This window comes from Plectropomus leopardus, chromosome 16 (assembly GCF_008729295.1).
Source record: "Plectropomus leopardus isolate mb chromosome 16, YSFRI_Pleo_2.0, whole genome shotgun sequence".
Classification (NCBI taxonomy): Eukaryota; Metazoa; Chordata; class Actinopteri; order Perciformes; family Serranidae; genus Plectropomus; species Plectropomus leopardus.
The window spans coordinates 30,223,952-30,247,729 of record NC_056478.1 but is presented as its reverse complement, the minus strand read 5'-3'; the positions used below and the strand labels follow the sequence as shown (position 1 = coordinate 30,247,729).

At 39.6% G+C, this 23,778-nt stretch overlaps 2 protein-coding genes across 3 annotated transcripts in view; one reads left to right on the top strand and one right to left on the bottom strand.

Moving 5' to 3' along the window:
- Positions 1-976, top strand: part of il17a/f3 (interleukin 17a/f3) — a 41,221-nt gene extending 40,245 nt beyond the window's left edge. Inside the window, exons 2-3 of the mRNA XM_042503986.1 lie at positions 4-176; positions 769-976. Coding sequence (XP_042359920.1) covers positions 4-176; positions 769-886 — 291 coding nt within the window. The 3' untranslated portion in view covers positions 887-976. The remainder of the gene's footprint in view (positions 1-3; positions 177-768) is intronic.
- A 3,841-nt stretch (positions 977-4,817) lies between these two features.
- On the bottom strand, positions 4,818-19,850 carry stmn4 (stathmin-like 4). Of its 2 annotated transcripts, none has more exons than XM_042504069.1 (6): positions 19,804-19,850; positions 11,029-11,093; positions 10,650-10,745; positions 9,521-9,726; positions 6,884-7,075; positions 4,818-6,266 (listed from the first exon to the last, which is right to left on the bottom strand). In XM_042504069.1, the coding sequence occupies exons 2-6, from the start codon at positions 11,039-11,041 to the stop codon at positions 6,207-6,209; spliced, it is 567 nt and encodes a 188-aa protein (XP_042360003.1). In that variant the 5' UTR covers positions 11,042-11,093; positions 19,804-19,850; the 3' UTR covers positions 4,818-6,206. The 2 variants fall into 2 exon arrangements, with proteins under 2 accessions (XP_042360003.1, XP_042360004.1); XM_042504070.1 differs by lacking the exon at positions 19,804-19,850 and adding an exon at positions 13,538-13,633.
- Between the last annotated feature and the right edge of the window lie 3,928 nt (positions 19,851-23,778).

The window sequence follows — 23,778 nt, the reverse complement described above, 5'->3', positions numbered from 1 at the left end:
TAGTCTTCAGTGTGTGTTTGGTCCCTCTCCAGAGACTCCTATGTGGACTCTCGGTTGCCAAAGCGGGTCTTTCATGCTCAGTGCCTGACCTCCGGCTGTGTAAACCTGCAGGGCAGAAGTGAGGATGAAGCCCTGGAGGCCAAACCCATCTACTACCGAGTCCTGGTCCTGCACAGGTGAGCCACTGCAGTCTTCACCGTATTAATGTGTAATATTTTTTATAGCGTGATTTTGAAAAATGAGTTTTGTGCACAGAGCAGTGTGAGTACTTGACACTGCACAAAAAATAGTAACGCATAAAAATCAGTTGCTGCTCATCATGGACATATCTCAGGTGATGACAATGAAAAAAAAATCTACTTAGCATGCAGAATATGAAAATAGTTCTTTTGGTGTGTGAGTGTGTGTGTGTTTCATCTAAAAACTGACATCATGACCAAAACCTGGCATTTAAAGGATTAAATGAGAATATTTGATATTTATGTTTAGAGCTGATGTTGGCTAAAAATAAATAAATAAAATTTAAAAAACTCAATGAAAGTAGAAAAACATATTAATGTATAATATCTTTTAAGGTTTTTTTTGTACGCAGAGCGATACAAGTGTGTGTATGTATTTCACAGGCACAGCTGTGGTCTCTTTGTGACTGACGTTTCATTGCTGAATAGAGACCGAAAACAGACGTGAATGAAAACACTCTGAGTTGTATCAGACTGATTTTTTATTTAACACTGTAAAACTATGATGACATCATCTGTGTGCATTCAGAGTCCAGAAGCCCAAAAAGAGAGGAGGGAAGAAGAGGAGGTATGACTTCAGACTGGGGACAGAGATGATCCCAGTGGGCTGCACCTGTGTGCGTCCCAGTGTCGTCCCCCAGCAATAACACAGAGGACGCTCCTTGTGTCTGCCAGCAAACTGTCCATATTTTGATTTTCACTCTAACTCAAATATGTTTAAGCAATATTTTTTAAGCTATCACTCACTGTCAAATCTGACAAATGTAATTTTACTAAAAAAGATTAATTCATTAAAAATATTTAATTAAATTTAATGTAAGTTGTTGCAACTTGAAAATGACAAGCTTAATTAAATCAATCTTTTTATTACTTTGAAAGCTGAGGAAATTGGCTTGATTTCTTTCAGGGAGGAATGCAATGTGCAACTTAACGGAAGCCCAAAAAATAGCAAGAAATTTGTAACTTAAAAAAGTACTAAAAAGTATACCTATTTTCTTTCTGTAACATAATTTTAAATATATGACTTAAAGAATTCTAAATATATTTTTCTATACATTTTCCCCTAGTTTTTGATAATATCTAACAATCCACCCCAGCAAATCTTCACAACATTTTTTTATCACCTTTTAAAAAATTTTTGTTTCTCCAATTTTTGGGACATTTCTTGCCAAGTTATGTTTTTTTCTGTGTTTTCTAGTTAGGTTTAATTTTTCAGTTTCCAAAATTATTTCAAGTAAGATCAACTTGTCAAGTTTTGCAGAGCTGAATGAAATTACTGTGTTTAGTATCTTACACAAACATAATGTTATTTCTATTTTGGCACAGTAATAAACATGATAGGCAATAGAAACTACATACATTACTGAGTTGTTTTGCTTTCTGCCCTCTAGTGGTAAAAACGGCTCACTGCAGCTGAAACCTGTCTAATGTCTGCAAACACAGAAACTGTGTTTGCAGACATTGTCTGTCTGGGCTTTTGTTGAAAATATATATTTGCTAATTTTGGGGGGTATATGTTTTTGTTTTATCTGATATTTTTCATATGTTGCATGGTAATTGTTAGCTCATTTTTTACTTCTTAATAACCCTGTGTGTAAAAAATGTGTTTTTTATATGTGTCATTTATTTCTTAAAAGATATTCATGCTGGGACTTCACAAGCAGTAATGATATGATAAATCCCATATTAACCCTTTGAAACCTGAGTAAACTGGCTGATGTCTTTCAAACACATTGGAAACAAGAAATGACCCATATATTTGCAAGGAAATTACCTGATAATTAGAACAAAAGAAAGACAGAAAAAAATGAAAGTGACTTATTGAGCAAAGAAAAATAATCTCGTATAGGGGACTAGTGTTTACTTAACAAATTATTCTGCTGATACTCTCTGATAGATTCTCCTTAATACATAGAGAACTGTGTTTTACTCTCTTATTACTGACTGGAGTTCAGTTCTACAGTTTTTCTTTGTACAATATTTACTGTAAATTAAAACATATTTGATTTCTGCAGATTCTTTTTTTTCAATGCCTGGGAAGTTTTGACTGAGGGTCAAAAAAGTCAAATTTACACTTAACTTTGGACAGACTAGTGATGTCAAATGAGGCTTCATAAACAGTTGTCTTTATTTTTTGAGTCCACTGGATGGCGCTGTTGTTTTACAGCGTAAGTAAAGGTAGTATCTGTTTGGTTCCTCTGCTGTCTCATTGCAGGACAGCTGACTTGATGAGCCCAATCAGTGTCACTGGACACACCTGGACGCGGTGTGCTCCGTGCACATAAGAGCGGCAGCAACAGCAGTCAGTGTTAGGCTGGCAGACATCCTCACCACACCTTGACTTTCTTTATTTTTGCATCAGGACACCTCCACAGAAACATTTTCACTCATCTACTCCCTACTACTTGCCCTACAGATCAGATTTCTATGCTTGTATTGTGCTTTTCTAGCCTTTTGGCCACTCAAAGCACTTTCACACTGCAGGTCATATTCACCCATTCACACACACATTCACACACTGGTGACTGAGGCTACCGTACAAGGTGCCATCTGCTACTCAGGAATCAGTCACACGCGCTCACACTCCGATGACGCAGCATCAAGAGCAATTTGGGGCTCAGTATCTCGCCCAAGGATTCTTAGACATGTTGCCTGTAGGAGGCAGGGACTGAACAGTTGACCTTCCAATTAGAGGACGACCCGCTGTACCTCTGAGCCACAGCTGTGCCTTATTGACAAAACTATGTCTGACTCCACCACAACAGATGGAGAAATGCCCCCTTTCAGCTAGCAGCAATAAACATACATTTATATACTTATTTCCCCTTTGTTTTTTAAAGGGTGAACTGTGTAGTGCTTGCTCAGCCCACGGGGGCCACAAAAGGGCGCCAGCGTGCCAGTCAGCATACCAGTTTATTTATTTATTTGTTTATTGTCTCTGACATACTCCGTACTCCTGTCTGCTGTTGATTTGTAAATGTTTGTAAGGTCTGTAGACTGTAGAAACCAGATTGGCCTTTGGAATAAATAGAGTTATTGAAATTATTAACCCAATCAATGATAAAGATGGAATCATGATTTTAACCGTTTATTTACAATAACCTCAGGGTAGAAAACCGCCGCGTCACGTATACCGACTACTGAATTTTATGCTGTATTTGGAATATTTTCAGGGTTTTACCTTGCTGACAGACAGCCCTTACTGACGGGGATTTGAAGATGTTATATCAAAAACAGCAGACACCACTGAGAAAAACAGCCGTTTTACTCCACTGAGCTGCTGCTCTACCGCTGCCTCCATCAGCTGCTGATGAAGGTAGAGAAGACGACAATATTCAGATATAGTGAAAATTTAAACAGATGTTAATGTTTTTTAGGTGGCCAAAATATGTTTTGCTGCGTCAACAGCAGGAAATCGTTAAGCTTCCGTGCCGATGTTATGGGACTGTAATTTATTTATCAAAGGAGGGGCTGGGTGTGACTTTTTTGTTTAAAATATATATAAAATACTGCCTTTTCAAGTTGTTTGTCCCTCCTCAGTGCTTACATTTTTTTAATGTCTGACCTGTTCTGAAGCACCTCGTCCCCCCTCATAAGTAATGAACATCCATAAACACAGAGGGAGCACATGCAGAACGTCAAGTCCGACTGAGGTGTTTATATGACAGAATAGCTCAACTTCCAATTGAATTATCTGGGTGTGTTTGTCCAATTTTGAGAAATTGAATTTATTCCGAATTCAGTCAGACTAATATGTTTACATGTACTTTAAAAGTCCAGCTTTAGTTGGACTAGCACATCAATTTGACTTTTTCTAACATGATGTAAACATGCTGTGTATTTTCAAGCCTTTTTTGAGCATAGAGCGCCATCTTGTTGGCTCGGAAAGTAGAAAACACAAAAAAGGACTTATTTTCAATATACTACATACAAAATAGATTTTTTTTTTGGGTGATTACCACAAAATGATTAGCAGCAACATTGATTGTGACAGTGCAGCTAGTGGAAATAGCATGTATTTTCTCCATATGACAAATATGGTCAAAATGACGTCATCAGGTAGAAAATAGCAAAAATGACAAATTTCAAGGCAAAAGCTCAGAATGATACCCAGAAATAATACAATGCATGTTTTTATGCTTTGATGGCTGTGGGATCAAAAATTACAGTATAAATGGGTTTCAATGGAGCTTTTTTTTTTTACCATAACAGTCTGAATGTAACAATTTAGTTTCCACGGTGTATTTTAGACTCATTGTAGGAGCTGAGCTGGAAATTCACTGATTAAACAGAAATACACAATCTTGACAAAATGTATGCCATATGCATGAAAACAGACAAAATAATAAAAAAAAGAAAAAAGAATGAAAAGGGTGTAAAGTGTGCCAAACAGTCCCTAAGGGTTGAATCCTATGTTGGAGATGTACTGTCGATCTTTATATACAATCTATGGTTGTCGTAGAGGTTAGAACATATGATATTTGTGGTCTCATGGGTTGGAGGACTTGTGTTTCTGTGTGTATATAAGGGCATAAAAACATTGCACGATCAATGATGAGAACACACGGAAAGTGCGACTTCCGCCAAGCTGTTTTTACTGACCATGCCAAACAGATACAATCGATCCAGCCTTGAAGATATACAGCGACACACAGCTACAGCAAGTACAAACCCCACAGAGCGACTCCCCGCTTACAGTGCAAACATTTTAAACACTCAATCAAGTCAGTATGACTCAACAACTCGAGCAAAGTTTCAGCTTTCTGTTTACACTTTTAGGGTTTACATTCCCTCAAAAATGATAAACTGACAATCAGAGCACAGTGACACATGCCAAAGCAAAGTGAGACCGCTGGTTAGCCACAAAAAACCCAAACTCTTCCAAAAATTCTGAACTGCTGTCCATCACTCGTCTGCCCCCTTGTGATGTTACTGTATATATCCGCCGTCGTTCGTGTGTGCATATGTGCTTTAGAGTTGTGCTTAATGAAATAAGAGTGCAATCAGTGCTCTAAATCTAAATGCATGTCACTGATCTACAACTACACTACAGTTAAAGTTTCACAAAGAGCCTGAAGATGGCTGAATCAGGCAGAGATTTTCAAACTCTTCAGCTTTTCAAGCTTTTCATTTTTTTTTACTCCCCAAGAGCACTGAAACAAGAGCCTGATTCTTCATGTTATATTCATACTGGGAGATTCATGTCCCCAGACAGACCCAACAATCCAAAAAATAGTGCGGCGGAACATGATAGCTGTGAACCAAGGGAAATCAGTTTTTATATTTGATCCAGAAACAGCAGAAGTGTTGTGTTTATGTGTACAGACTAGTAAGCATCCTGTAAATCAGAGACTGGGACTCTTGGCATTGACTTGTTAAGGTTGTGACTGACTAAATTACAGCTGTGTGTCCAGTTTTTAAGCACATCACACTTTTTTTTTCATGTTTTACTTTGTAACAATTTAGATTACAACTCCCTGCACCATAGATTCACGCTAATTAGATAGAGATGGTGTGCTGGCTGTGCATCCAGGTACAACTTTTAATACAAAGCATCATCCAAAAAAAAACACAGTTAACAATGCTGAAATCTGCAGGAAGTTATAATTTCCCCGCTTTCTGACTGGAGAAACTGCACAAATGAGAGCTATGATGTAAATTGTAACAGCTTTTATTCCTCACCAAACAACCACTGTCACCCCTTTTTGAAAAACTTGACATCTTTGTTTTAATGCCCCCCTCCCTCCCATTTTTCTTTAGAAAAAAGAAAGATTTTTTGAATTTCAACATCAAGATTTGGCTAAACTTTGTACAGCTTGTTCAGAATCGTTACAGCATACATCAAATATGAAAACAACCTTTGTTCGAGTTCTTTTTTCTTCCCTGCACTGTTTTCTTTTTTTTTTTTTTTTACTGACTCAAAAGACTCCCAGTCCTGCTCCTTCTCTCTTCTTCTCCTCTTCTCATCTACCGGCAGGCTTCCTCCTTCATCTCCTTGTTCTTCCTCACTTCCTCGGCGTGTTTGTCCTGCCAGACAAACACAGAAACACAGAAACATCAGAGCCATTAGCATTCATGAATAGATTAGCATTAATGAGGGAGAAAAAGGCAACCGCTTAGTGACTGCTCCTAAAAATTGGAACAGGGGAGAGCTAAAAACTCTTTTCCACATCATTAAATATCCATGATTACTGATCAAGCTCGTGAACGATGTTTAAATAGAAAAGTGAGCCCAGTTGATGTGAAAGTTTGCCCCTTTTGCACTCAAGGCAACAAGTTTAGTCTCAATAAAAAAGTGCTGGTTAAAGGAAAAGTTCAGAATTTCTTGGAATATATGCTAAAACAAAAAACTTAGGTTTCAAGGGGTTAAACAGCAAATTTCCAGGCAAAGAAAATAATTACTGAAGGGAAACTTGATATGTCTATCCACATGACTTTTTTTTTTAAATTCCTGCAGCTTTTTTCCACATTTTTCTTTCAATAAAACCCCCCCTCATAATTCATATACATGTGCATGAGAATGAGAAATATGAAATAGTAAAATGGTACTTTAGCAATCATGTTTGGTGTTTTTGGATATGTGAAACCTTGAGTTTGAGAACTAAAGCCCTTTTAAAGCTCTCTGTAAAGTTCTGAGTGAACACCTTCTCCTGCAGCCTCTCCAGCATGGCGGCCAGCAGCGCCTCCCTGTTCTCCTTGTTGGCCTCCATTCTCTGCTCCAGCTTCTCCTTGGCGTTCTTGATGAAGTTGTTGTTCTCCTCGAAGGCCTTCTGGATCACCTCGCGCTCATGCTCCCTCTTCTCCGCCAGGTGCTTCAGCAGCTCCGCCTCCTGGCACTGGAGGGGGTACACAGAGAGCATCGAGGGTTAATCTGCTGCATGTGAGAAATAGAGTAGAACATGACTGCAGTCTGGAGATATCAGGCGGTAGGAGACGCGGAAAGGTGTTATGGATGAAGACACCTGAACTTAATTATTATTGGTATCTGCAGCCTGCAGAGTTTCCACAGACATGCTCCATTGATAGAGGGTTCTGTCTGGGTTTTTGGTTTTTCGGGCTCTGAGGGGGTTTGTAGTCAGGTGACTCTGTGACCTGCAGATAAAAACGTCTCCATTACTGCTGGATACACACACCTGTCAGCTCACAAACTGTGATACAGACGGTAACAGGCCGCGTCATCCCACCATGACGTCACCCACCCAGCCTGTTGTCACTCCGAAGGCGTCAAATAGCACCACTCTGGGGGGGGGGGGCTCTGTGGATAGAGCAGGTGCACCATGTACTAAGTCAGTGTACTTGCCGCAGTGCCCATGGGTTTGCTTTAAGCTCATGGTCCTTTACTGCATGTCATCCCCTCTCTCCCCCCTTTCTATGCTTAAATTATGTCCTGTCCCATAAAAGCAAAAATGCCCAAAAATATTCTTTAAAGAAAAGAGAAAAGAAAAAAACAAAACACTGCTCTGTGGGTGCTTTCGGCGTACGACCATGACACAAAAAAACACCTTCCGCATCCTGACAGTGACAATGCGCCCAGACAGAATTGGTGGCGTTGTCATTGTAGGCTACACTGGTAATAACGCTGCCAACCACGTAATGGAGAGAGTGTGAGTGTGCTGACAGTTTAGGATTAGGAGGGGCAGATGGGCAGTCTGAAGTTTGCTTCCCATGTGGCTGTGTGGGTTTTTTTTTCCATCTTACCATGTGCCTCTTCTGCCTAAACCTAACCGTCCCTGACTTTGTTGTCTGAGCCCAACCATGATGACAGTCCGTGTTGTTGTGTAAAGATAAAGATCATGCTGCTTCATCGCACCATGTGCATTTGTTGACATCACAGTAACAGTTGACATCCTGGAGTGTAAACAGCTGATGCAGAAGGATACCTGAATCATCATGAGTAGACGCAGAAGGTCACTAGAGCGGCACCATGCGACGAGCTGGGATGAGAACGTGCTGGAAATCCAGTTCTCCCTCTCTAAGAGACTCAGTGTCTGTACAGTTGTGTTTCTGTTAAGATGGGTGTGTGCCATTTAATTTGCAGAGGCTGTAACCACGGCCTCAGGAAACAGTCATCTTCATCACTGCTGATTATTTTGCAGGTTTTTTAACGACCGAATACAAGGAGTTAAAATGATGACTTGGTCCTTTAAAGGTCCTAAAATCATGACTTCAAACTTAATGTATTTCTCATTGAATATTTTTGACAAAGATAACGCAATTAAAATAGATACTGAAGAATTTAACAATCATAAACATAAACTCTGGATCATCAGTGGCTCGTTCCATAACGCCAGTTTACAAAATAAGCCAAGCTTATTTTGGTTAGTCTGACTTAGTCCTATTTTCATTTTATTTGGTTCAGTGAAGAACGTTTAACATAGCTGAGGCTCAGTTACTATGGAAACTCATGCTGGAAAACTAACCTGACTAACTAACTAACTAACCTGATCCAGGTTAGGCTAACTCAGGCTAACTGTTGGGCTCACTGTCAGGCTAACTGTCAGGTTTCAAAGGGTTAACCCCCTCTTTTCTGCATGTTTTATGGAAGAGGCCTTTAGAACTATGTTAGAGTGATTTCAGTGGCATCACTGTTATAAAAATAAGCCCCGCCTACTACAAACTAGTGAGAATGGTACAGAGAAAAAATTAAAATAAAATAAAATAAAAACATAAATCTCTAATGTGACAGAACCACACCTGGCTTGACTTTCGTGGAAACAGTGTTCTATGGAGAACATCACTCCTTATAGCCTACGAAGATGCTGACAAGCTCAAAATCTGTTTTCAGGGTCTTTAAGGCACAAACGATTATTAATGGGAACATGTGATGTTGCAGGTGTTGTGCGACTGTTGTGTTGTAGCTAGGACATATTCTCTGTGTCAGCTCTTACTCTCCGCTCCTCTCCTCTCTCTCTCTCTGTCCTCCGTCCTCTTAGCTTGATGAATATGAGCCATTGTGAGCGTGTCCTTTCATGATTGTCCTTGTACTTTCATGTCCCCCCTTTCATCTTCCCACCCTCCCTCCGCTCGTGCTTCCTCCCTTCCTGTCCATCAACTCCAACACTCCCTCCCTCTCTCCTTTCATCCATTTCCACCCTTTTTCCTCTTGACTTTATAAATCACGCTGCCCACAAAGAGCACTGTCACATGTTTGACAATGAGCTACAAATAGCAAAGTTTAGGGTTACTCTTTAAGAGTGAGGGCATGTCTGCTTGAGTTTCCTCCGGGTATAATGATACAAAAACACCAGTCCAACTCGTCTCTCCTTCTCTCCTCCCCTCACCTTTCGCCTCTCCTCTGCAGCCTCCAGCTTCTTCTGGATCTCCTCCAGGGACGGGTCACGGCGCTGCGGCATGGAGGCGTTGAGCTCTGGCACACCGTCAAAGGACGGGGGCTTCAGGATGACCTCGAAGGCCTGGCCAGATGTCCGCTTGTTCAGCTCAATTACCTCCACGTCTTTGATGACGCACCAGCCCAGGTCCACCGCATCTGTGGTGTTGCATTGTGATTGTGTTTAGATTGATCTACCATACATTTTAATACATGGAAACACTAGGAGAAATCATCAGTGTGTGATTTTTGGTGCATTGTGTGGTTTGTTGTTTACCTATATGCCCTCAACATGTCCCTGCTTTAAAAAACAAATTCCTACATTTCCCAGAATGACTATTGTATGGCCCTAAGGGTCAAAACACTGCAACATTTCACAAAACAAAAACTTTCAGAACACTTAAACATTTTCCAAAACATTTCAACATTAAAAAAAACACAACTTTTCACAAAACACGACATTTCACAAAACACATTACACTTCCCAAAACACAACAGCTTTTTTTTAAAAAAAAAATACTGCAACATTCCACAAAACAAAACATTTCCCAAAACACTACAAAATTTCACAAGACAAAAGAGCAATTCCCAAAACAAAACTACATTTTCCAAAAAAAAAAATAAAACTTCAGCACCTCCCAAAACACTTCAACATTTCACAAAACACTACACCATTCCACGTGTTTGGTAGATGTTGTGTTTTCTGAAATGTTGTAGTGTTTTGGAAATGTAGTTTTATTTTTTGATATGTTGTAGTGTTTCCCAAAATGTTGTCTTGTTTTCTAAAATGTTTTGTGCTTTCTGAAATGTTTCGTGTTTTCTAAAATGTTGTAGTGTTTACTGGAATGTTGTTTTGTTCTCTGAAAAGGTGTAAAGTTTTGTAAAGTATTGTAGTGTTTACTAAAATGTTTGTTTTCTAAAATGTTGATTTGCTTTTCGACATGTAGTGTTTTATGAACAGCTGTAGTCTTTTGGGAAATGTTTTTTGAAAAGTAGTGTTTACTGAAAGGATGTGGTGTTTTGACACATATATTTCTCCCTGTGTGATTGTTAATGTACATGTGAACGGGGTTTATTTGCACCTTCTGCCTTGTACGTAGGTTTGTCTGCAGTCTGTGGGTTCAGGCAGGAGCAGAACAGAGACACCAGGGGGAGCTCTTTGACCTTCTCCTTGTAGGCTGAGGACACACACACACACACACACACACACACACAGTTACACACATACTCTGTTATCCTCGACATTGTGTTGACTCTAAATGATGAACAAACATTGAAGGATGGATGATGTATTTCATCTTTTCTGCGACTGATCATTCTCATTATGCTGTTATTACAGTCATAATAAAGACAAGATACATGAGTCAGAAAATAACAGTGCACCGTTATCATTCCCACAGTGGAATCATGAGCAGAGTGTGGTGTAGAGGACGGGGGGCCGTGATGTGACTTTGTGTTTACCTGCCAGAGTCATCTTCTCGGTGCGTGTGTGTAACTCTCCAGGGATGCTGAAGATCCGTCTCAGTCTGTCACAGAGACACAGAGAGGAAGGACTGAATGAAGCTCATCCAAAGGTCATATAATGAATGTGAGAAGCAGTGGAGAGAATTTAGCTGCAGAGCACTTCGTGTAAGCACCTCCCATTAAGGTTTAATTCAGCCAATGACAAAACAGCTCTGCGCCAAAGACTAAATGTGGCCCCAAACGGAGGGAGAGTCTTGCCAAGGACAGTTTGTCAGTCTGGTACACGGACAGGCTGGGAAAACCAGGCCAGAAACGTAAACAACAACTAATAACATCGTCAAATACATCTGTTCATGTGACATTTAGAGCATTCAGACAATATCTTCTTATTCATGTGAACTAAAATAGCACATGCATCTTTTCAAAGGAGATTTTCGACAAACAAAGTTGACACGAGTGCTTTAAAGGTCTTTTAGTTGAGTGTTTACCCGTGATACTGTTGTATATCACTGATCAGTGACGCTACTCTCACATCAGGGATTTCTTGTGTTTCTCAAAAAAGCCACTGGCTAGTTCTCATACCACTTTTCCACCAACATGGGCTGCCTCTGTTCTGTGTTCCTCACCTCATTTTGACAAAAATAACTGAGTTCAGGACATGAATATTTGGTTTTCAGCTATAATGCAAAATATAGCAAGTTTTTCTTGACCTGAAATACGAACTGTGACGACATCAGTGGGCGTGTCATATTTTACATGTTGGAAAGAGAGAGAGCCAGCGACAGAAATGGTCAGACTAAAAAGAGCATGCAGTGGTCTCAGTAATAGTTGGTTCATGTTTGTTTTTTGGGGGTAAAAACAGCTATAGGAGAACAAAAGCTGCAGTCCGTTCTCATTCTGAAGTCATCAAATGCCACTGCTTATGTGGCGATGTTGGCCTCAGACACTAACGTCTAAAGATACTGTAGAATCATCGTAAGGGTTTCTGGAGCAACTTTACCTACTTCAAAGGTGCACGGAGAGGAGCAATTTATCAAAGTCTTAGAAACTCCAGCAACTCGTGCTTTGGCCTTCATCCCCTGATGAATGGCACAAGCAGAAATGTGTTGGTGTGTTGCCTAATCCTAACCTTCTGTACCAGCATGTGCTTTTGTTGACGCCCCAGCATTGGTTGCCATGTGATGTTGTTGTCTAAACATAACCACACGCAACAGCATCCCATCATGTGCTTGTGTTGACATCACGGAAGCGACATCACGGTACCGGCATCCCCGAACTATTTGTGGTGTTATTATACTCCGCCAGATGGCTGGACAGTCCCTGCTGCACCCTACCCTACTGTGAAGGTGGAGTTGAAATGCTGCCAGTAACGACATAATATAAGAAGCATGAATGTACTGCAGGGTAGGCAGGAGAGGTAGAGGAACAAACACCGGACTGTCATGCGAAAGTCGGGTGTTTGCTTCCCATCTGAATGTGATGTGATTTTCTCTACACCTGACCATGTGCCCTAGTTGCCTAGTCCTAACCATCAGTGCAAGAATGTGCTTTTGTTGACTTTCTGTTGTGTTTTTGTTACATGCAGTGTAATCCCACCATGTGCTTGTGTTGACATCACAGCAACACAATCCCACAATGTAAGCTTCAGATGAAGAAGAATACCTAGAGTGTAATATGTAGACGCACAAGTCCACTGCAAGGCGGCAACATGTGACGACTCGGGATGAGAACGTGTTGGTCTTAATGAAAAGTCCATCATCACTAGATGTGTTTTCATTAACCCTTAAATTGTGCAAACTGAAATTACAAATGTGTAATAAACTCAATGGAACCACCTCAATTATGAAAAACTCCCATTTATTGCAAAAAAGGTTTTAAGGTCGCATGAGGTGGTATTTCAGGTGATTTGGAAAAGCCATATTTCATTAAACTGCATTGGAAACACTTTTTTGTCTTTTCTAGGTCACATGATGCTATGGCTATGTGCTTGTCAATAGAAACTGGCTCCCTCATGTTGCAGCAGGAGCTACAAGATGTGTTATTGCATCACATAACTCTTCAAAAGTTGGGTGGATCATCCGGATGTTTTGAATCCATAATTCCTCTTTGAAATCGTGGACTATCACCTCCCAGAAATCCCTTATACATGGCCGCTCCAACGTGTCAGGGGCTTGCCTTTATATTATGGCTCCATAACACGCCTACGTGGTCTTGGATTGGAAATAATGACAGCTAGTGCAGTGGCTGCAATAGAAATAAAGCTGCTAATGTTTCGAACATCCATCACCATGGTTACTGGGATGTTATTGTGAGAGAAGAATTTACAGAACATCATTCAGTGGAAACAGTCATCTCACCAGTTGTTTTTTTAATCAACATTTTGAAAATATCCCTTAAGTTTTGTGCAAATTTGTAATGGAAACCTGCCTACTGTATGTGCACTGAGGGTTTCCAGTTTCCACATCACACCTGCTTCAAAATGAAACATGACAGACGACCAACGTACTTTACTGCTAGCAGAATCCTGCTTGTGCGGACACGCCTTCCTCCCAGTGTCGCAGTCTATCACAGCAGCAACTCAGGGACGATCAGCAGCAGAAAATCATTGAGAAGATGCAAGAAAGGAAGAGGGAGGTACAAATAACAAAGCAAAGCATCAACCGCCGCAGCAGCTTGTTTCAGCGCTCGCTGCAAACCTGTGTGCTGTGATTAAAGTCAATATGTGACACTGACTGTGGCCTGTTAATCATAGCAAAGAAAACTCATTCACATCTGACTGAGGAGGGAGTGAAATTCAAGAATAACTCAATTAAATTCAGATTGTGAATCAAACCAAAGTGCACCGAGAGAGAGAGGAAGCAAAGCGGCCGAGTGTCTCCGCAGACCGTCCACCACCTGCTATCACTGTCTGTCAGATGGTCTTATTAACACTGAATTGATGGACATTTGAGGGAGGCTGCGAGTGGGTCACTCTCATGCTGCGTAGATTCCCGAAACCTTCAGACTGAGATCAAAGAGATGCTCATATAGTGAGACCGAGCAGAGGCAGTTTTGCTTACACTCCATTTTCTATTTTTTATGTTTCTTTTTTCTTTTTTTTACTCGTTTTCAGGCAATTTTCTTTCACTTTTTACTAATTTCTTGCTAATTTTTGAGTCATTTTCTTTTTCGCTCATTGCCTTCCACCAGTGTTCTTGAAGGAAATCAAGCCAATCTGCTCAGGTTTATAGGGGTTAACTTTTCAGGTCATTTCCTTGTTTATTTCTTTGTTTGTTTTCACATTCTTTTTCTTTACTTTTTTAAAACTGATTATCAGGTAATTTTCGTATAAGTTTTTCTTGCTAATTTTTGGGACATTTCTCAATCAAGACAGTTTGCCCACATCTCTAAGGGTTAACTACATAAAGATAAATTAAAATAAATACATTTTAAAAAGCTGGACATAACTTTCTGCATTATTGCTGCTCAGAGTTCATGAAATCAACAAACTCTATTGAATACTTTATCAAATTCTCCAATGGGCTAGTAGCAGATATCAAGTTGTGGATCCAGGAGCACAGTTCATTAACCTCTTCACAGCTGAGTGAACGCTCTAATGAAGTTTTGCTGTAATTGTGGAACTCCGTATCATCATCACTCTCATCATGTGACACCCACATTGATCAGGTGTTTAAGCAGGCGGAGGAGTAAAAGCAGAGAGCTGATGCAGGACTTAAGTTCATAAAACAGATTCCCACCACAGGGTGAGACATCCCAGTGGTGGGAATCTGTTTTCTGATGTGGGCTTGATTTCATCAAATGTCCCACCTGCTCTCAACCACGCCCCCCTCATCATATACAGTATGCATAGATGATGATCCAAACAGCACCACAGCTTAAGGTGTGTTTTGGCGGAATTTTTGATGGTTTAGCTGGTCGTACCAGTTTGTGATGGTCACTCGAGCTGGTTTATCCATTGAAGTTCCTGTAGAATTGAAACCAAATCAAAGTAAAACAAAGTAAAACAGTTTCTTTTACAGTGTAATTATAGTGTAATAGTGTAACTTTATAGTGTTTTTATGGTGTAAGTTTTTGCAGGTTTGTAGTGTAATGATCTATCCATCTATCCATCTATCTATCTATCTATCTATGATAATTAGCTGCCAGTGTGTCCTCATGGAAGCTGCCTGAGGAGCTGCAGAGAACTAATGAGAGTAGCTCTGACACAAAGTGAGAGGAAGAGATGTCTCATTACAGTGTGCAGCACACACTCACCTGACCACCCTGACATACATGGCTCCCTGTGGGGCCGACACACTCAAGGACACACAAACGTACGCACTGTAGACACATGCAACATTCATGTACAGATACCTGAATATATACCGTTGTGCACCTACATGCTAATCAGGCAGTAAACGGAGTGCCTTGCTACACTGTTGGAATGCGCGCACACACACACACACACACACACACACACACACACACACACACACACAGAGCTGTTTCTCATCTAATGAAACCACCCAGACTGCAGATCAATGCACTGCTTCCTGCACCAGAGAGAGACAGCGAGAGAGAAAGAGAGACAGAGACAGAGACGGAGAGAGAGACAGCGAGAGAGAAAGAGAGACAGAGACAGAGACAGAGACAGAGAGAGAGACAGCGAGAGACAAAGAGAGACAGAGACAGAGACAGAGACAGAGAGAGAGACAGCAAGAGAGAAAGAGAAAGCACAGGGACAATTTGGGTCGTGTTGATGGGAAATGTGCTGACAACTACATCAGAATTAATTTTTTTGTGATATTCATGGAATAATTGTCCTAGAAGATCAGTGTCTTTCATGTCTGCTCAAGGTAATTTTTTGTAAGCTTTGTAAGCGTTTTTTTCTCTATCAAAATCAGACCAAAACACATACTATAAAAAAAACTATTTGTTTAAACTTTTTTTAAAAAAAAAAAAAAAAAAGCTAGTGTCCATGAATTAGAGAAGATAAGCTGAGGTAATTTTGCAATCATTCAACGTGTCCTCTGAAAATAAGCCAACTTAAAAATTTAAGGTAGCCCGCACACTAGTTTTTTCAAGTTAAAACACATTTATTTTTATAGTGTGCTAATATCTAATGGTTTTAAGAGCAGGAAGTTGTAAAGTGTATACTTTCATAATTTAAAAAAACAACATAGCAAATTATTTGTCTTACTGAGGCTACATACTTATGTATGGAAGCCCTAAAAGGCCATACATTCATACATTTTTTTTCTTCCGGTTTTTCCGAGATAATGGGATAATTTTCTTTAGATAATAAAACTATGTTTTCCCGAGATAACAACATAGTTAATTAAAGATCTTGAGATAACAAACCAAACGTGCTAGGCCTAAGATTTCCGTCACACGTGACATGTCACACCATGCTGACTGATGGACACAAATGCAGAAAAGCTGTTTGTTTTGCGATTTTATGCTGTTGGTTAGCTTAGCTTAGCATAAAGACTGGAAATAAGGGGAAACAGCAAGCCTAGCACTGTCCAAAGATTATGAAATCTGCCCACTAGCACCTCTTAAAATTTAAAAAATCGTCATTATGAAGGGGTTGTGCAGAGACACTGCTCGGACCCATGACAGAGAGTGGTCCGAAAAAAAAGAACATTTAGATTTTTTGTAAAAAAGCAAATTAACTTATCAAGAAAAGATTTTACTTAGAGTGTGGTAATTCTCACGTTCTTCCTTTTCTATTTTTTAAACCATCAGAACAAACCATCAGAGCGGAGGGAGGAGTGTCAGTGGAGCTGAGCCTCTAACCAAAGTCTGGTGACCAAAACCCAAAAGAAAGACAAAGAAAGGTGGGTCAATGTGAGTGCTGGAAATGAACCTGTTAACTTGATGTTTGCTCCCTGAACATTAGCTAATATCTTCACAGAGAAGTATGTTTACATTCTGCTTTTCTTTTAATCAATATAGCCAAACTTTTAGCAAGTTATTCATACTAATCCAGCTGTCCCTGTCCCTGTCCCCGCTTGTTATCAGATGTACTGTAGCTTCATCCTCAGCAGTCCTGTCTCCCCCCACAACCCCCACCCCACCCCAATGGACCAGCCCGACTCCCAGCTGAAGAAGCAGGTGAGCAGCACTCTGTAAAATCATGTCAGATTATGGGAACTGAAATTATGGTTATGATATTATTTCCAGTGCTGGAAGACGTACTGTTTTACTTAAGTGAAAGTAGAAATACCAGTGGTATTTCTTCTTTTTGTTTTTTTTTTTTGGTATTATACCACAGTTTAAAAATACTGCATTACAACAGAAAGTCAAATAGTTGCTAGAGTTCATTAGTATTAACAACAAAATGCACTTCAAGTATCGAATGTGGAAAGTACTCATTATGAACATTATGAAGAATGGCTCCTTTCAAAGTATCATAACCACATAAATATTTCTGTGGTCAGAACATGAGCTCCTTAGGTTATCATAGAGTATCATATGATTCTGTTTGTTACTACTGGGTAGAATAATAATTACATACATATATATACATCATATGAAACTAGAAGACAGATAATATCAATATGGACTTTTAAATGCAATATAATGAAACTGAAAGCGTGATTAAAAAATGTGATTAATCACAATTAACTTTTGAAATTCTGCGATTAACTGCTATTTTTTTAAAAAATGAATCATTTGACAGCCCTAACTTATGTATATATATGATTCACAAGCATAAGTGCCGAGTAAATGTAGTGGAATAAAAATATACAATAGAATATGTTTTATTGTACACTTTTACAATACAATATTCAGATATAATGGTTTAATTTTTCATTAAAAAGTACCATATTTCGTCGGTTGTGTCATTTGAAGCCCTGAATGAGTGGGTCGGGTTATGGTATTTATGCAGGATTTATGAGGCCTGTGTTGATGGGGCCCAATGTGACATCTTTTCATGGGGCCCAAAATTCCTGGCCGTGTCTCTGGGGTTGTGTACCAGTCTCACTTTTTTGGCTGGGGTTAGTAACTAGGCAACTATCAGATATTCCAGGAAGTGACTTGTGGTTGCTAAGAAAAAGTCTGCCACATATGTTCTGTAACATGATCAGTTGTTGTTTTTACACCTTGGATTTTGTAGGAATTGCTGCAGCCAGACACATAACGTAGTCTCCTTTCATTTTTATTGAGAGTATTTCTGGAAAATGATCCAATTTTGTAAAGATGGCTTTGAATGTAGGGCTTCATTTTACAAAATCTAAAGACACTAAATCATCTGAGTGGTCAGTTAGTAAAATTTGTTCCATTATTGCAGTAGTTTGACTCTCAGCAGTGCCAGTAGTCTTTTTTTTTTTTGTTTGAGTAGATAACTCATTTTTCTGACGGTGGATGTCTTAGTTTTATGTTCCATATCCAGTGAAGCGGTGCAAGTTTTCAAGAAATCAAAATGAAAAAAAGTGTCTCTGTTTCCATGGATACAATACTTGATGCACCACTTACATACATTTTCATATTCTCGCATGAATCCTGAGCACCATCTAATGATGTTTACACTCCTCTGATCATTCTCAATGTGATATTTCGATTTCATATAGAAAGAGCACCTGTAAGACACTTAAACTTTATATTAGAATATCAACATTTGTTAACTTAAACCTGCATTTAAACCTGCAGGAGCCGTGAATTCATTTAGAAAGGAGAAAATTTTATAACATTAATATTCATTTGGGATGGTTTACATTTTGGTATTCTTACCTGTTTTTTGTTAGTGTTTTGGGATATTATTATAGATTAGTTTCATAAGTTAATAAGCTGATTCCTTTTTTTTCAAATTTTATTTTTCTATCTCTGCAAGTCTTTTGTTGGCGTGTCAGACAGATGACGGGCCCAGCCTCAGCCTCTCCATGACTTGTAGTTTGTTTCCTGTAGTCGCTACAGAACCTTAAAAGCCTATGCAAATTGGTGCGATGAAGCATTTTTTTTCCAAATCATTTCCTTATTTTTTTAAAAATATTCTATCTTTTGTTTTTACATATTTCCTGGTATTTTTCTTGTACTTTTAAAAATTGTTTTCTTGCAAATTTTTGTGTCTTTTTTTCTTTTTTCGCTCATTGCCGTCTTCCCATGTTTTTGAAAGGGAAGCAATTGGAGCCAATTTGCCCGTGCTTCAAAGGGTTAATGAGTGATTACTTAGTAAATCCTCTCTTACCTCACAGCTTAACTTGAAAAGGCACTCTGCGAACACAATAACAAAGCTGAAATTAACAGTAAACGCAAGACACTTTGCAGGCTCAAAACCAGCCAAAAATATTAGACAAATAGGAACTTTTGCAAACTAGTGTTTCTTTCTGTCCCGCCCGTCTCCTTTTTTCCTGCTCAGTCACATGCACACGCTCACACACGCAAACACACACCTATACACCACAAAAACACGTACTCCCTCACTCCCCTTCTGTTTCTCTCTCTGCTTCCTAATAACAGACACAAAGCTGCATGTGCACATATGGAGGATCAATAATAAATGACAGCCCTTACACACCTACAGTTAGAGGGTACACCGAGTCCTCTCCCTCGCTCTCTGTTCCTCTTTCTGCTGTCAGCAGGAACCACTGCATCATCACTAACCTCACCCTCGCCCCATTACGCCCTACCAACACACACTGTCTCACACACACACACACACACACACACACACACACACACACAGAGGAGCCAGCCTTCACTTATGCAGTAAAACACAGCCGTGAGAGCCCAAAAATGAGCTAAGTGTGTTGCAGATGTGTGCCGCTGTGTGCTGTGGTGCAGACTCACCCCCCGTCCGTCCCTGTCTCTGCTTCTGATGCTGATGCTGCTGATGCTGCTGATGGACCGGTGACTACGGCTCACCCCGTCTGGCTGCAAGGATACAGGCGCCGGGCAACAGCATCAGCAACAGCATCAATGCTGCCTCCATGACATCATCTTGGAGAGGCCTCATTGGTCCGAGACACTGCCAGCATCCAAGCCTCTCAGCCAATGGGAGGCGAGAGGGACGATGGGGGGAGGGCTGTCGGGTCTTTGTGTTGTACTGCAGGGTGGGCGGCGGAATCACTGGTTTATTACATGCTGCAGGAGTGTGTGTGTGTGTGTGTGTGTGTGTGTGTGAACGTATATTATGCATGATGGAGAGTTGAGTGAAGTAGTGTGAGAAATTGGGGAAGACTGTGTGTGTGTGTGCGTGTCTCAGCAGGGGGCCCAGCCAGGAAGCACGCAGGGCACTCAATTATTTAGATCTTAACTGTATACACAAGAGCGACTCGAAAACCTTTTGCAGCGTGAAGCACATGCAGTTCATCGTATTTAAAATTTGTGTCTGTCATCACGACGCAAACACAGGAGCTTCGACTGCTGCTGTACTTTGACAGCTACTTTAAAACTACAGCCTTTTGTAACCTGTTTATGCTTCGAGTCAATGCGTGAAAAAGTGGGACTATTGCATCAGTCAGACTAACATGTAAACATGTTAGTCTGACTGAAATCATACTAAGCTGAATTTCTTGACTGATACACCTAGATAATGCAGTTTGGGGTTAATTTACTCTTCATGTGTACTTGTATACAGGGACAAGGACAGTAGTCCAAGTCAGTGGTCTAATCGAGCTGTAACAGTGCATTTAACTCCCAAAAGTTTTTGGTGAAATGGCATTTGTGTTAATTTTGTGTCTATGGTTGTATTGTGTCACTTTAATATTACACACACTCGCGTTGCTCTGCGCACAAAATCAAAATCAATCAATCAAACTCAAGCCTTAAAAAAACCCAACTTGTACATTTATATTATTTTCTATTTTTATTGTCTTCATTTTTACCCAACATCAGTCCTAATAAATAATAGATATCAGTTAATAATTGATTTTCAGAATTTCAACACTTTAAATGCTAAGTTTTTGTCATGATGCCACTATGTTTTTAGATATTTTTCTGTATACTATATGCAAAGTAGATTTTTTTTGATGACAGTATGGGATGTGTCAGTGATTAACAGAAACATTGATTGTGACATTGCACCTAGTGAAAGTATCATGTCATCAGGATGAAAATAGTAAAAATGAAAAATTCCAAAGCAAAAGCCCAGAATGACACCCAGAAATAATACAGTGGATGTTTGTATGCTTTGATGGCTGAGGGATCAAAAATTGCAGGTTGAATGAGTTTCAATGGAGAGTTTTTTTCTTTTTTCTTTATTTATTTTTTGCAGTTAAAAATATGAATGTAACAATGTAGTTTCCACAGTCTATTTTAGACTTATTGTAGGAGCTGAGCTGGAAATTCCAAGATTAAACAAAAATACACAATCTTGCCAAAATGTATGCCATATGCGTGAACACAGACTAAATTATCACAAAAAAAAGAAGTAGAATTAAGAAAAGTGCATGAAAAGTGCCAAACAGTGCCTGAAGGTTAAGGTGATTTTATGTTGTTTTTTTTGGGGTTTTTTTGGTATTTCGTATCTTTTTGTTGTGTATGTGTTTAGTTTTGTGTCCCTTTGTAGTCATTTTGAATCTCTTCCAGGTCAGTACATGATAATTTGATATTTAACATTCAAATTATCATCACTGAATGATTTTTACGTGTGTTATGTGACTTTGTTTTGCAGATCTCCTTCTCACTGTGGTTGAATTGAAGTTGGATGCTTTGCTGAGCATGCGTTTCTAATAGGAATTTAAAGCAGCTGTAATCATTCTATCAAAACTTGTCATGTGAAAAATGTCACTCATTGGTTATCATCCAACTCCACAGAATCTTGATTCATATTTGATCGGTGCTGCCTAGTTTGAAAAGCAGTGATTGACAGCTGTGTGAGAGACTCCTCGGCACTGACTGGTTGGTTTTGATCGGATGTGGGCGGTTCTTGCTATTGCCATTATAAGCAGGAGGAAGAGGAAGAGGCACATTATTTTTTTTACAGTGATCTATCTCCCATTATTTTAGAGCACAGCAACAGTTACAGCAAATATGGCAAAACAGTATTTTCATAACAGTAACCAACCGTAGTTTTAAACCTTTGAAACCTGGAGTGACATCACTTTCCTTGTGCTGTAACTTTGTAAGAAATGTTCCACAAATTGCAGGGGAAAAAAATTAAATGCTAGGGAAAATGTCAAGGGAATAATAAAAAAGCTAGGCAAAAATTATTTATATATTTAAATGATCATAAATACATCTTAAAAATTATTTTACAAAATTCTTATCACTTTTGAAGTATTATTCCCCAGATTATGTACTCTTTTTTTTGGGGGGGGGGGGGGGGGTGACTTTCTTTTTGTTTTCTTTTCTTGGACTTTTCACCATTTTTTAATGTTTTGATCATTTTTGGGTCAGTTTTTCTTCCCTTCCTGATCCAAAGCCGCCACTGGCAAGTTTAAAAAATAGAATGTCACCAAAGTACCAGTGTCTTCTGTTCCTCTTGCTTTTGTAGATAAAAACAAAATGATTTTTTTGATGATGACAGCCTGGGGTATGTCAGTGATAAGCAGCAACATTGATTGTGATGGAGGTTTCACTGGAGCATTTTTTGAATGTGACAATTTAATTTCCACAGTGTATTTTAGACTTATTGTAGGAGCTGATTACAGATTAATGAAAAATACACAATCTTGCCAAAATGTATGCCATATGCATGAACATAGCCAAAATTATTCAAAAATGCAGAATGAAAAGTGCGTAAAATGCACCAAACGGTCCCTAAGGGTTAAATAAATGAAGACCGTGAAGTAACAACAAATAGCTGGATGTTGGAGGACAAACACTGGGGAGAGATAAAGTGACGTGTGTGCTGTTGCCGCCCTTTGATCCTGCATTCAGCTCACACGACCAACATGATGTCATCACGCTGTCCGCAGGCACGGCACATCAGAGAGACACAGAGGAGAGAGAGAGAAGAGAGAGAAAAGATCTGCATGAGGTCACATCAGGGTGTGTCCTCTCCTCTCCTCTCCTTTCCTCTCCTCTCCTCTCCTCTCCTCCCCCCTCACCAACCATCACTGACGGTAAGCGCACGTGTGACAAAAGACATCACACATATCCTGGAAATGAGATCACCGGGGAGAAAGAGAGAGAGAGAAGAAAAGAAGCATGAAGGAGTGAGAGGAGGAGGAGGAGGAGGAGGAGGAGGAGGTAGCGGCGTGAGGAGAAGAAGGAGGAGGAAGAGAGATCAAACAGATTATTTTAGGGAATCTGGGAGAACAAAGATAAGAGGGAGGACCGGAGTTGAGAGAACATTGGGAGGGAATACCAAGTGAAACAGGGAGAGCGTTCTGGGAACACCCAGGAGAGAAGCTGGGGAGAGATGATGGTTAAAAAAAAATAAAAAATTCTCTGGGGGATGAAGGAGGACGAAGAATCAGACATTTTTCAGAGTATGAATGTAGCTGAATAGTGGGATGAAGAAGAGAAATTAAGGACAACATCTAAAATCTGTGCAGATCTAATCAACCGAGGAAATATTTAGATAAACTGGTATGAATAAAAGTAGTGGTCGACAGATTATAGCAGATTATCGGGCCGATATTTGGCATTTTGGTGATTGTCTGTATCTGCATTTTATTTTAATGATCGCCAATAGAATTAATTCATGAAAAAGTGAAAAAAAGTGTCAGCATGGGAGGAACTTATACTTTGTAAAACCTCAGGGAGCTGTTTTGATATATTCATTTTTAATTAAAATTTTCACTTGACTGATGAAAAAAGTTGCTGGGAACTTCTTGCATTTGATGTTGAAAGTTTCAGTTTTGATTAAACATTTGC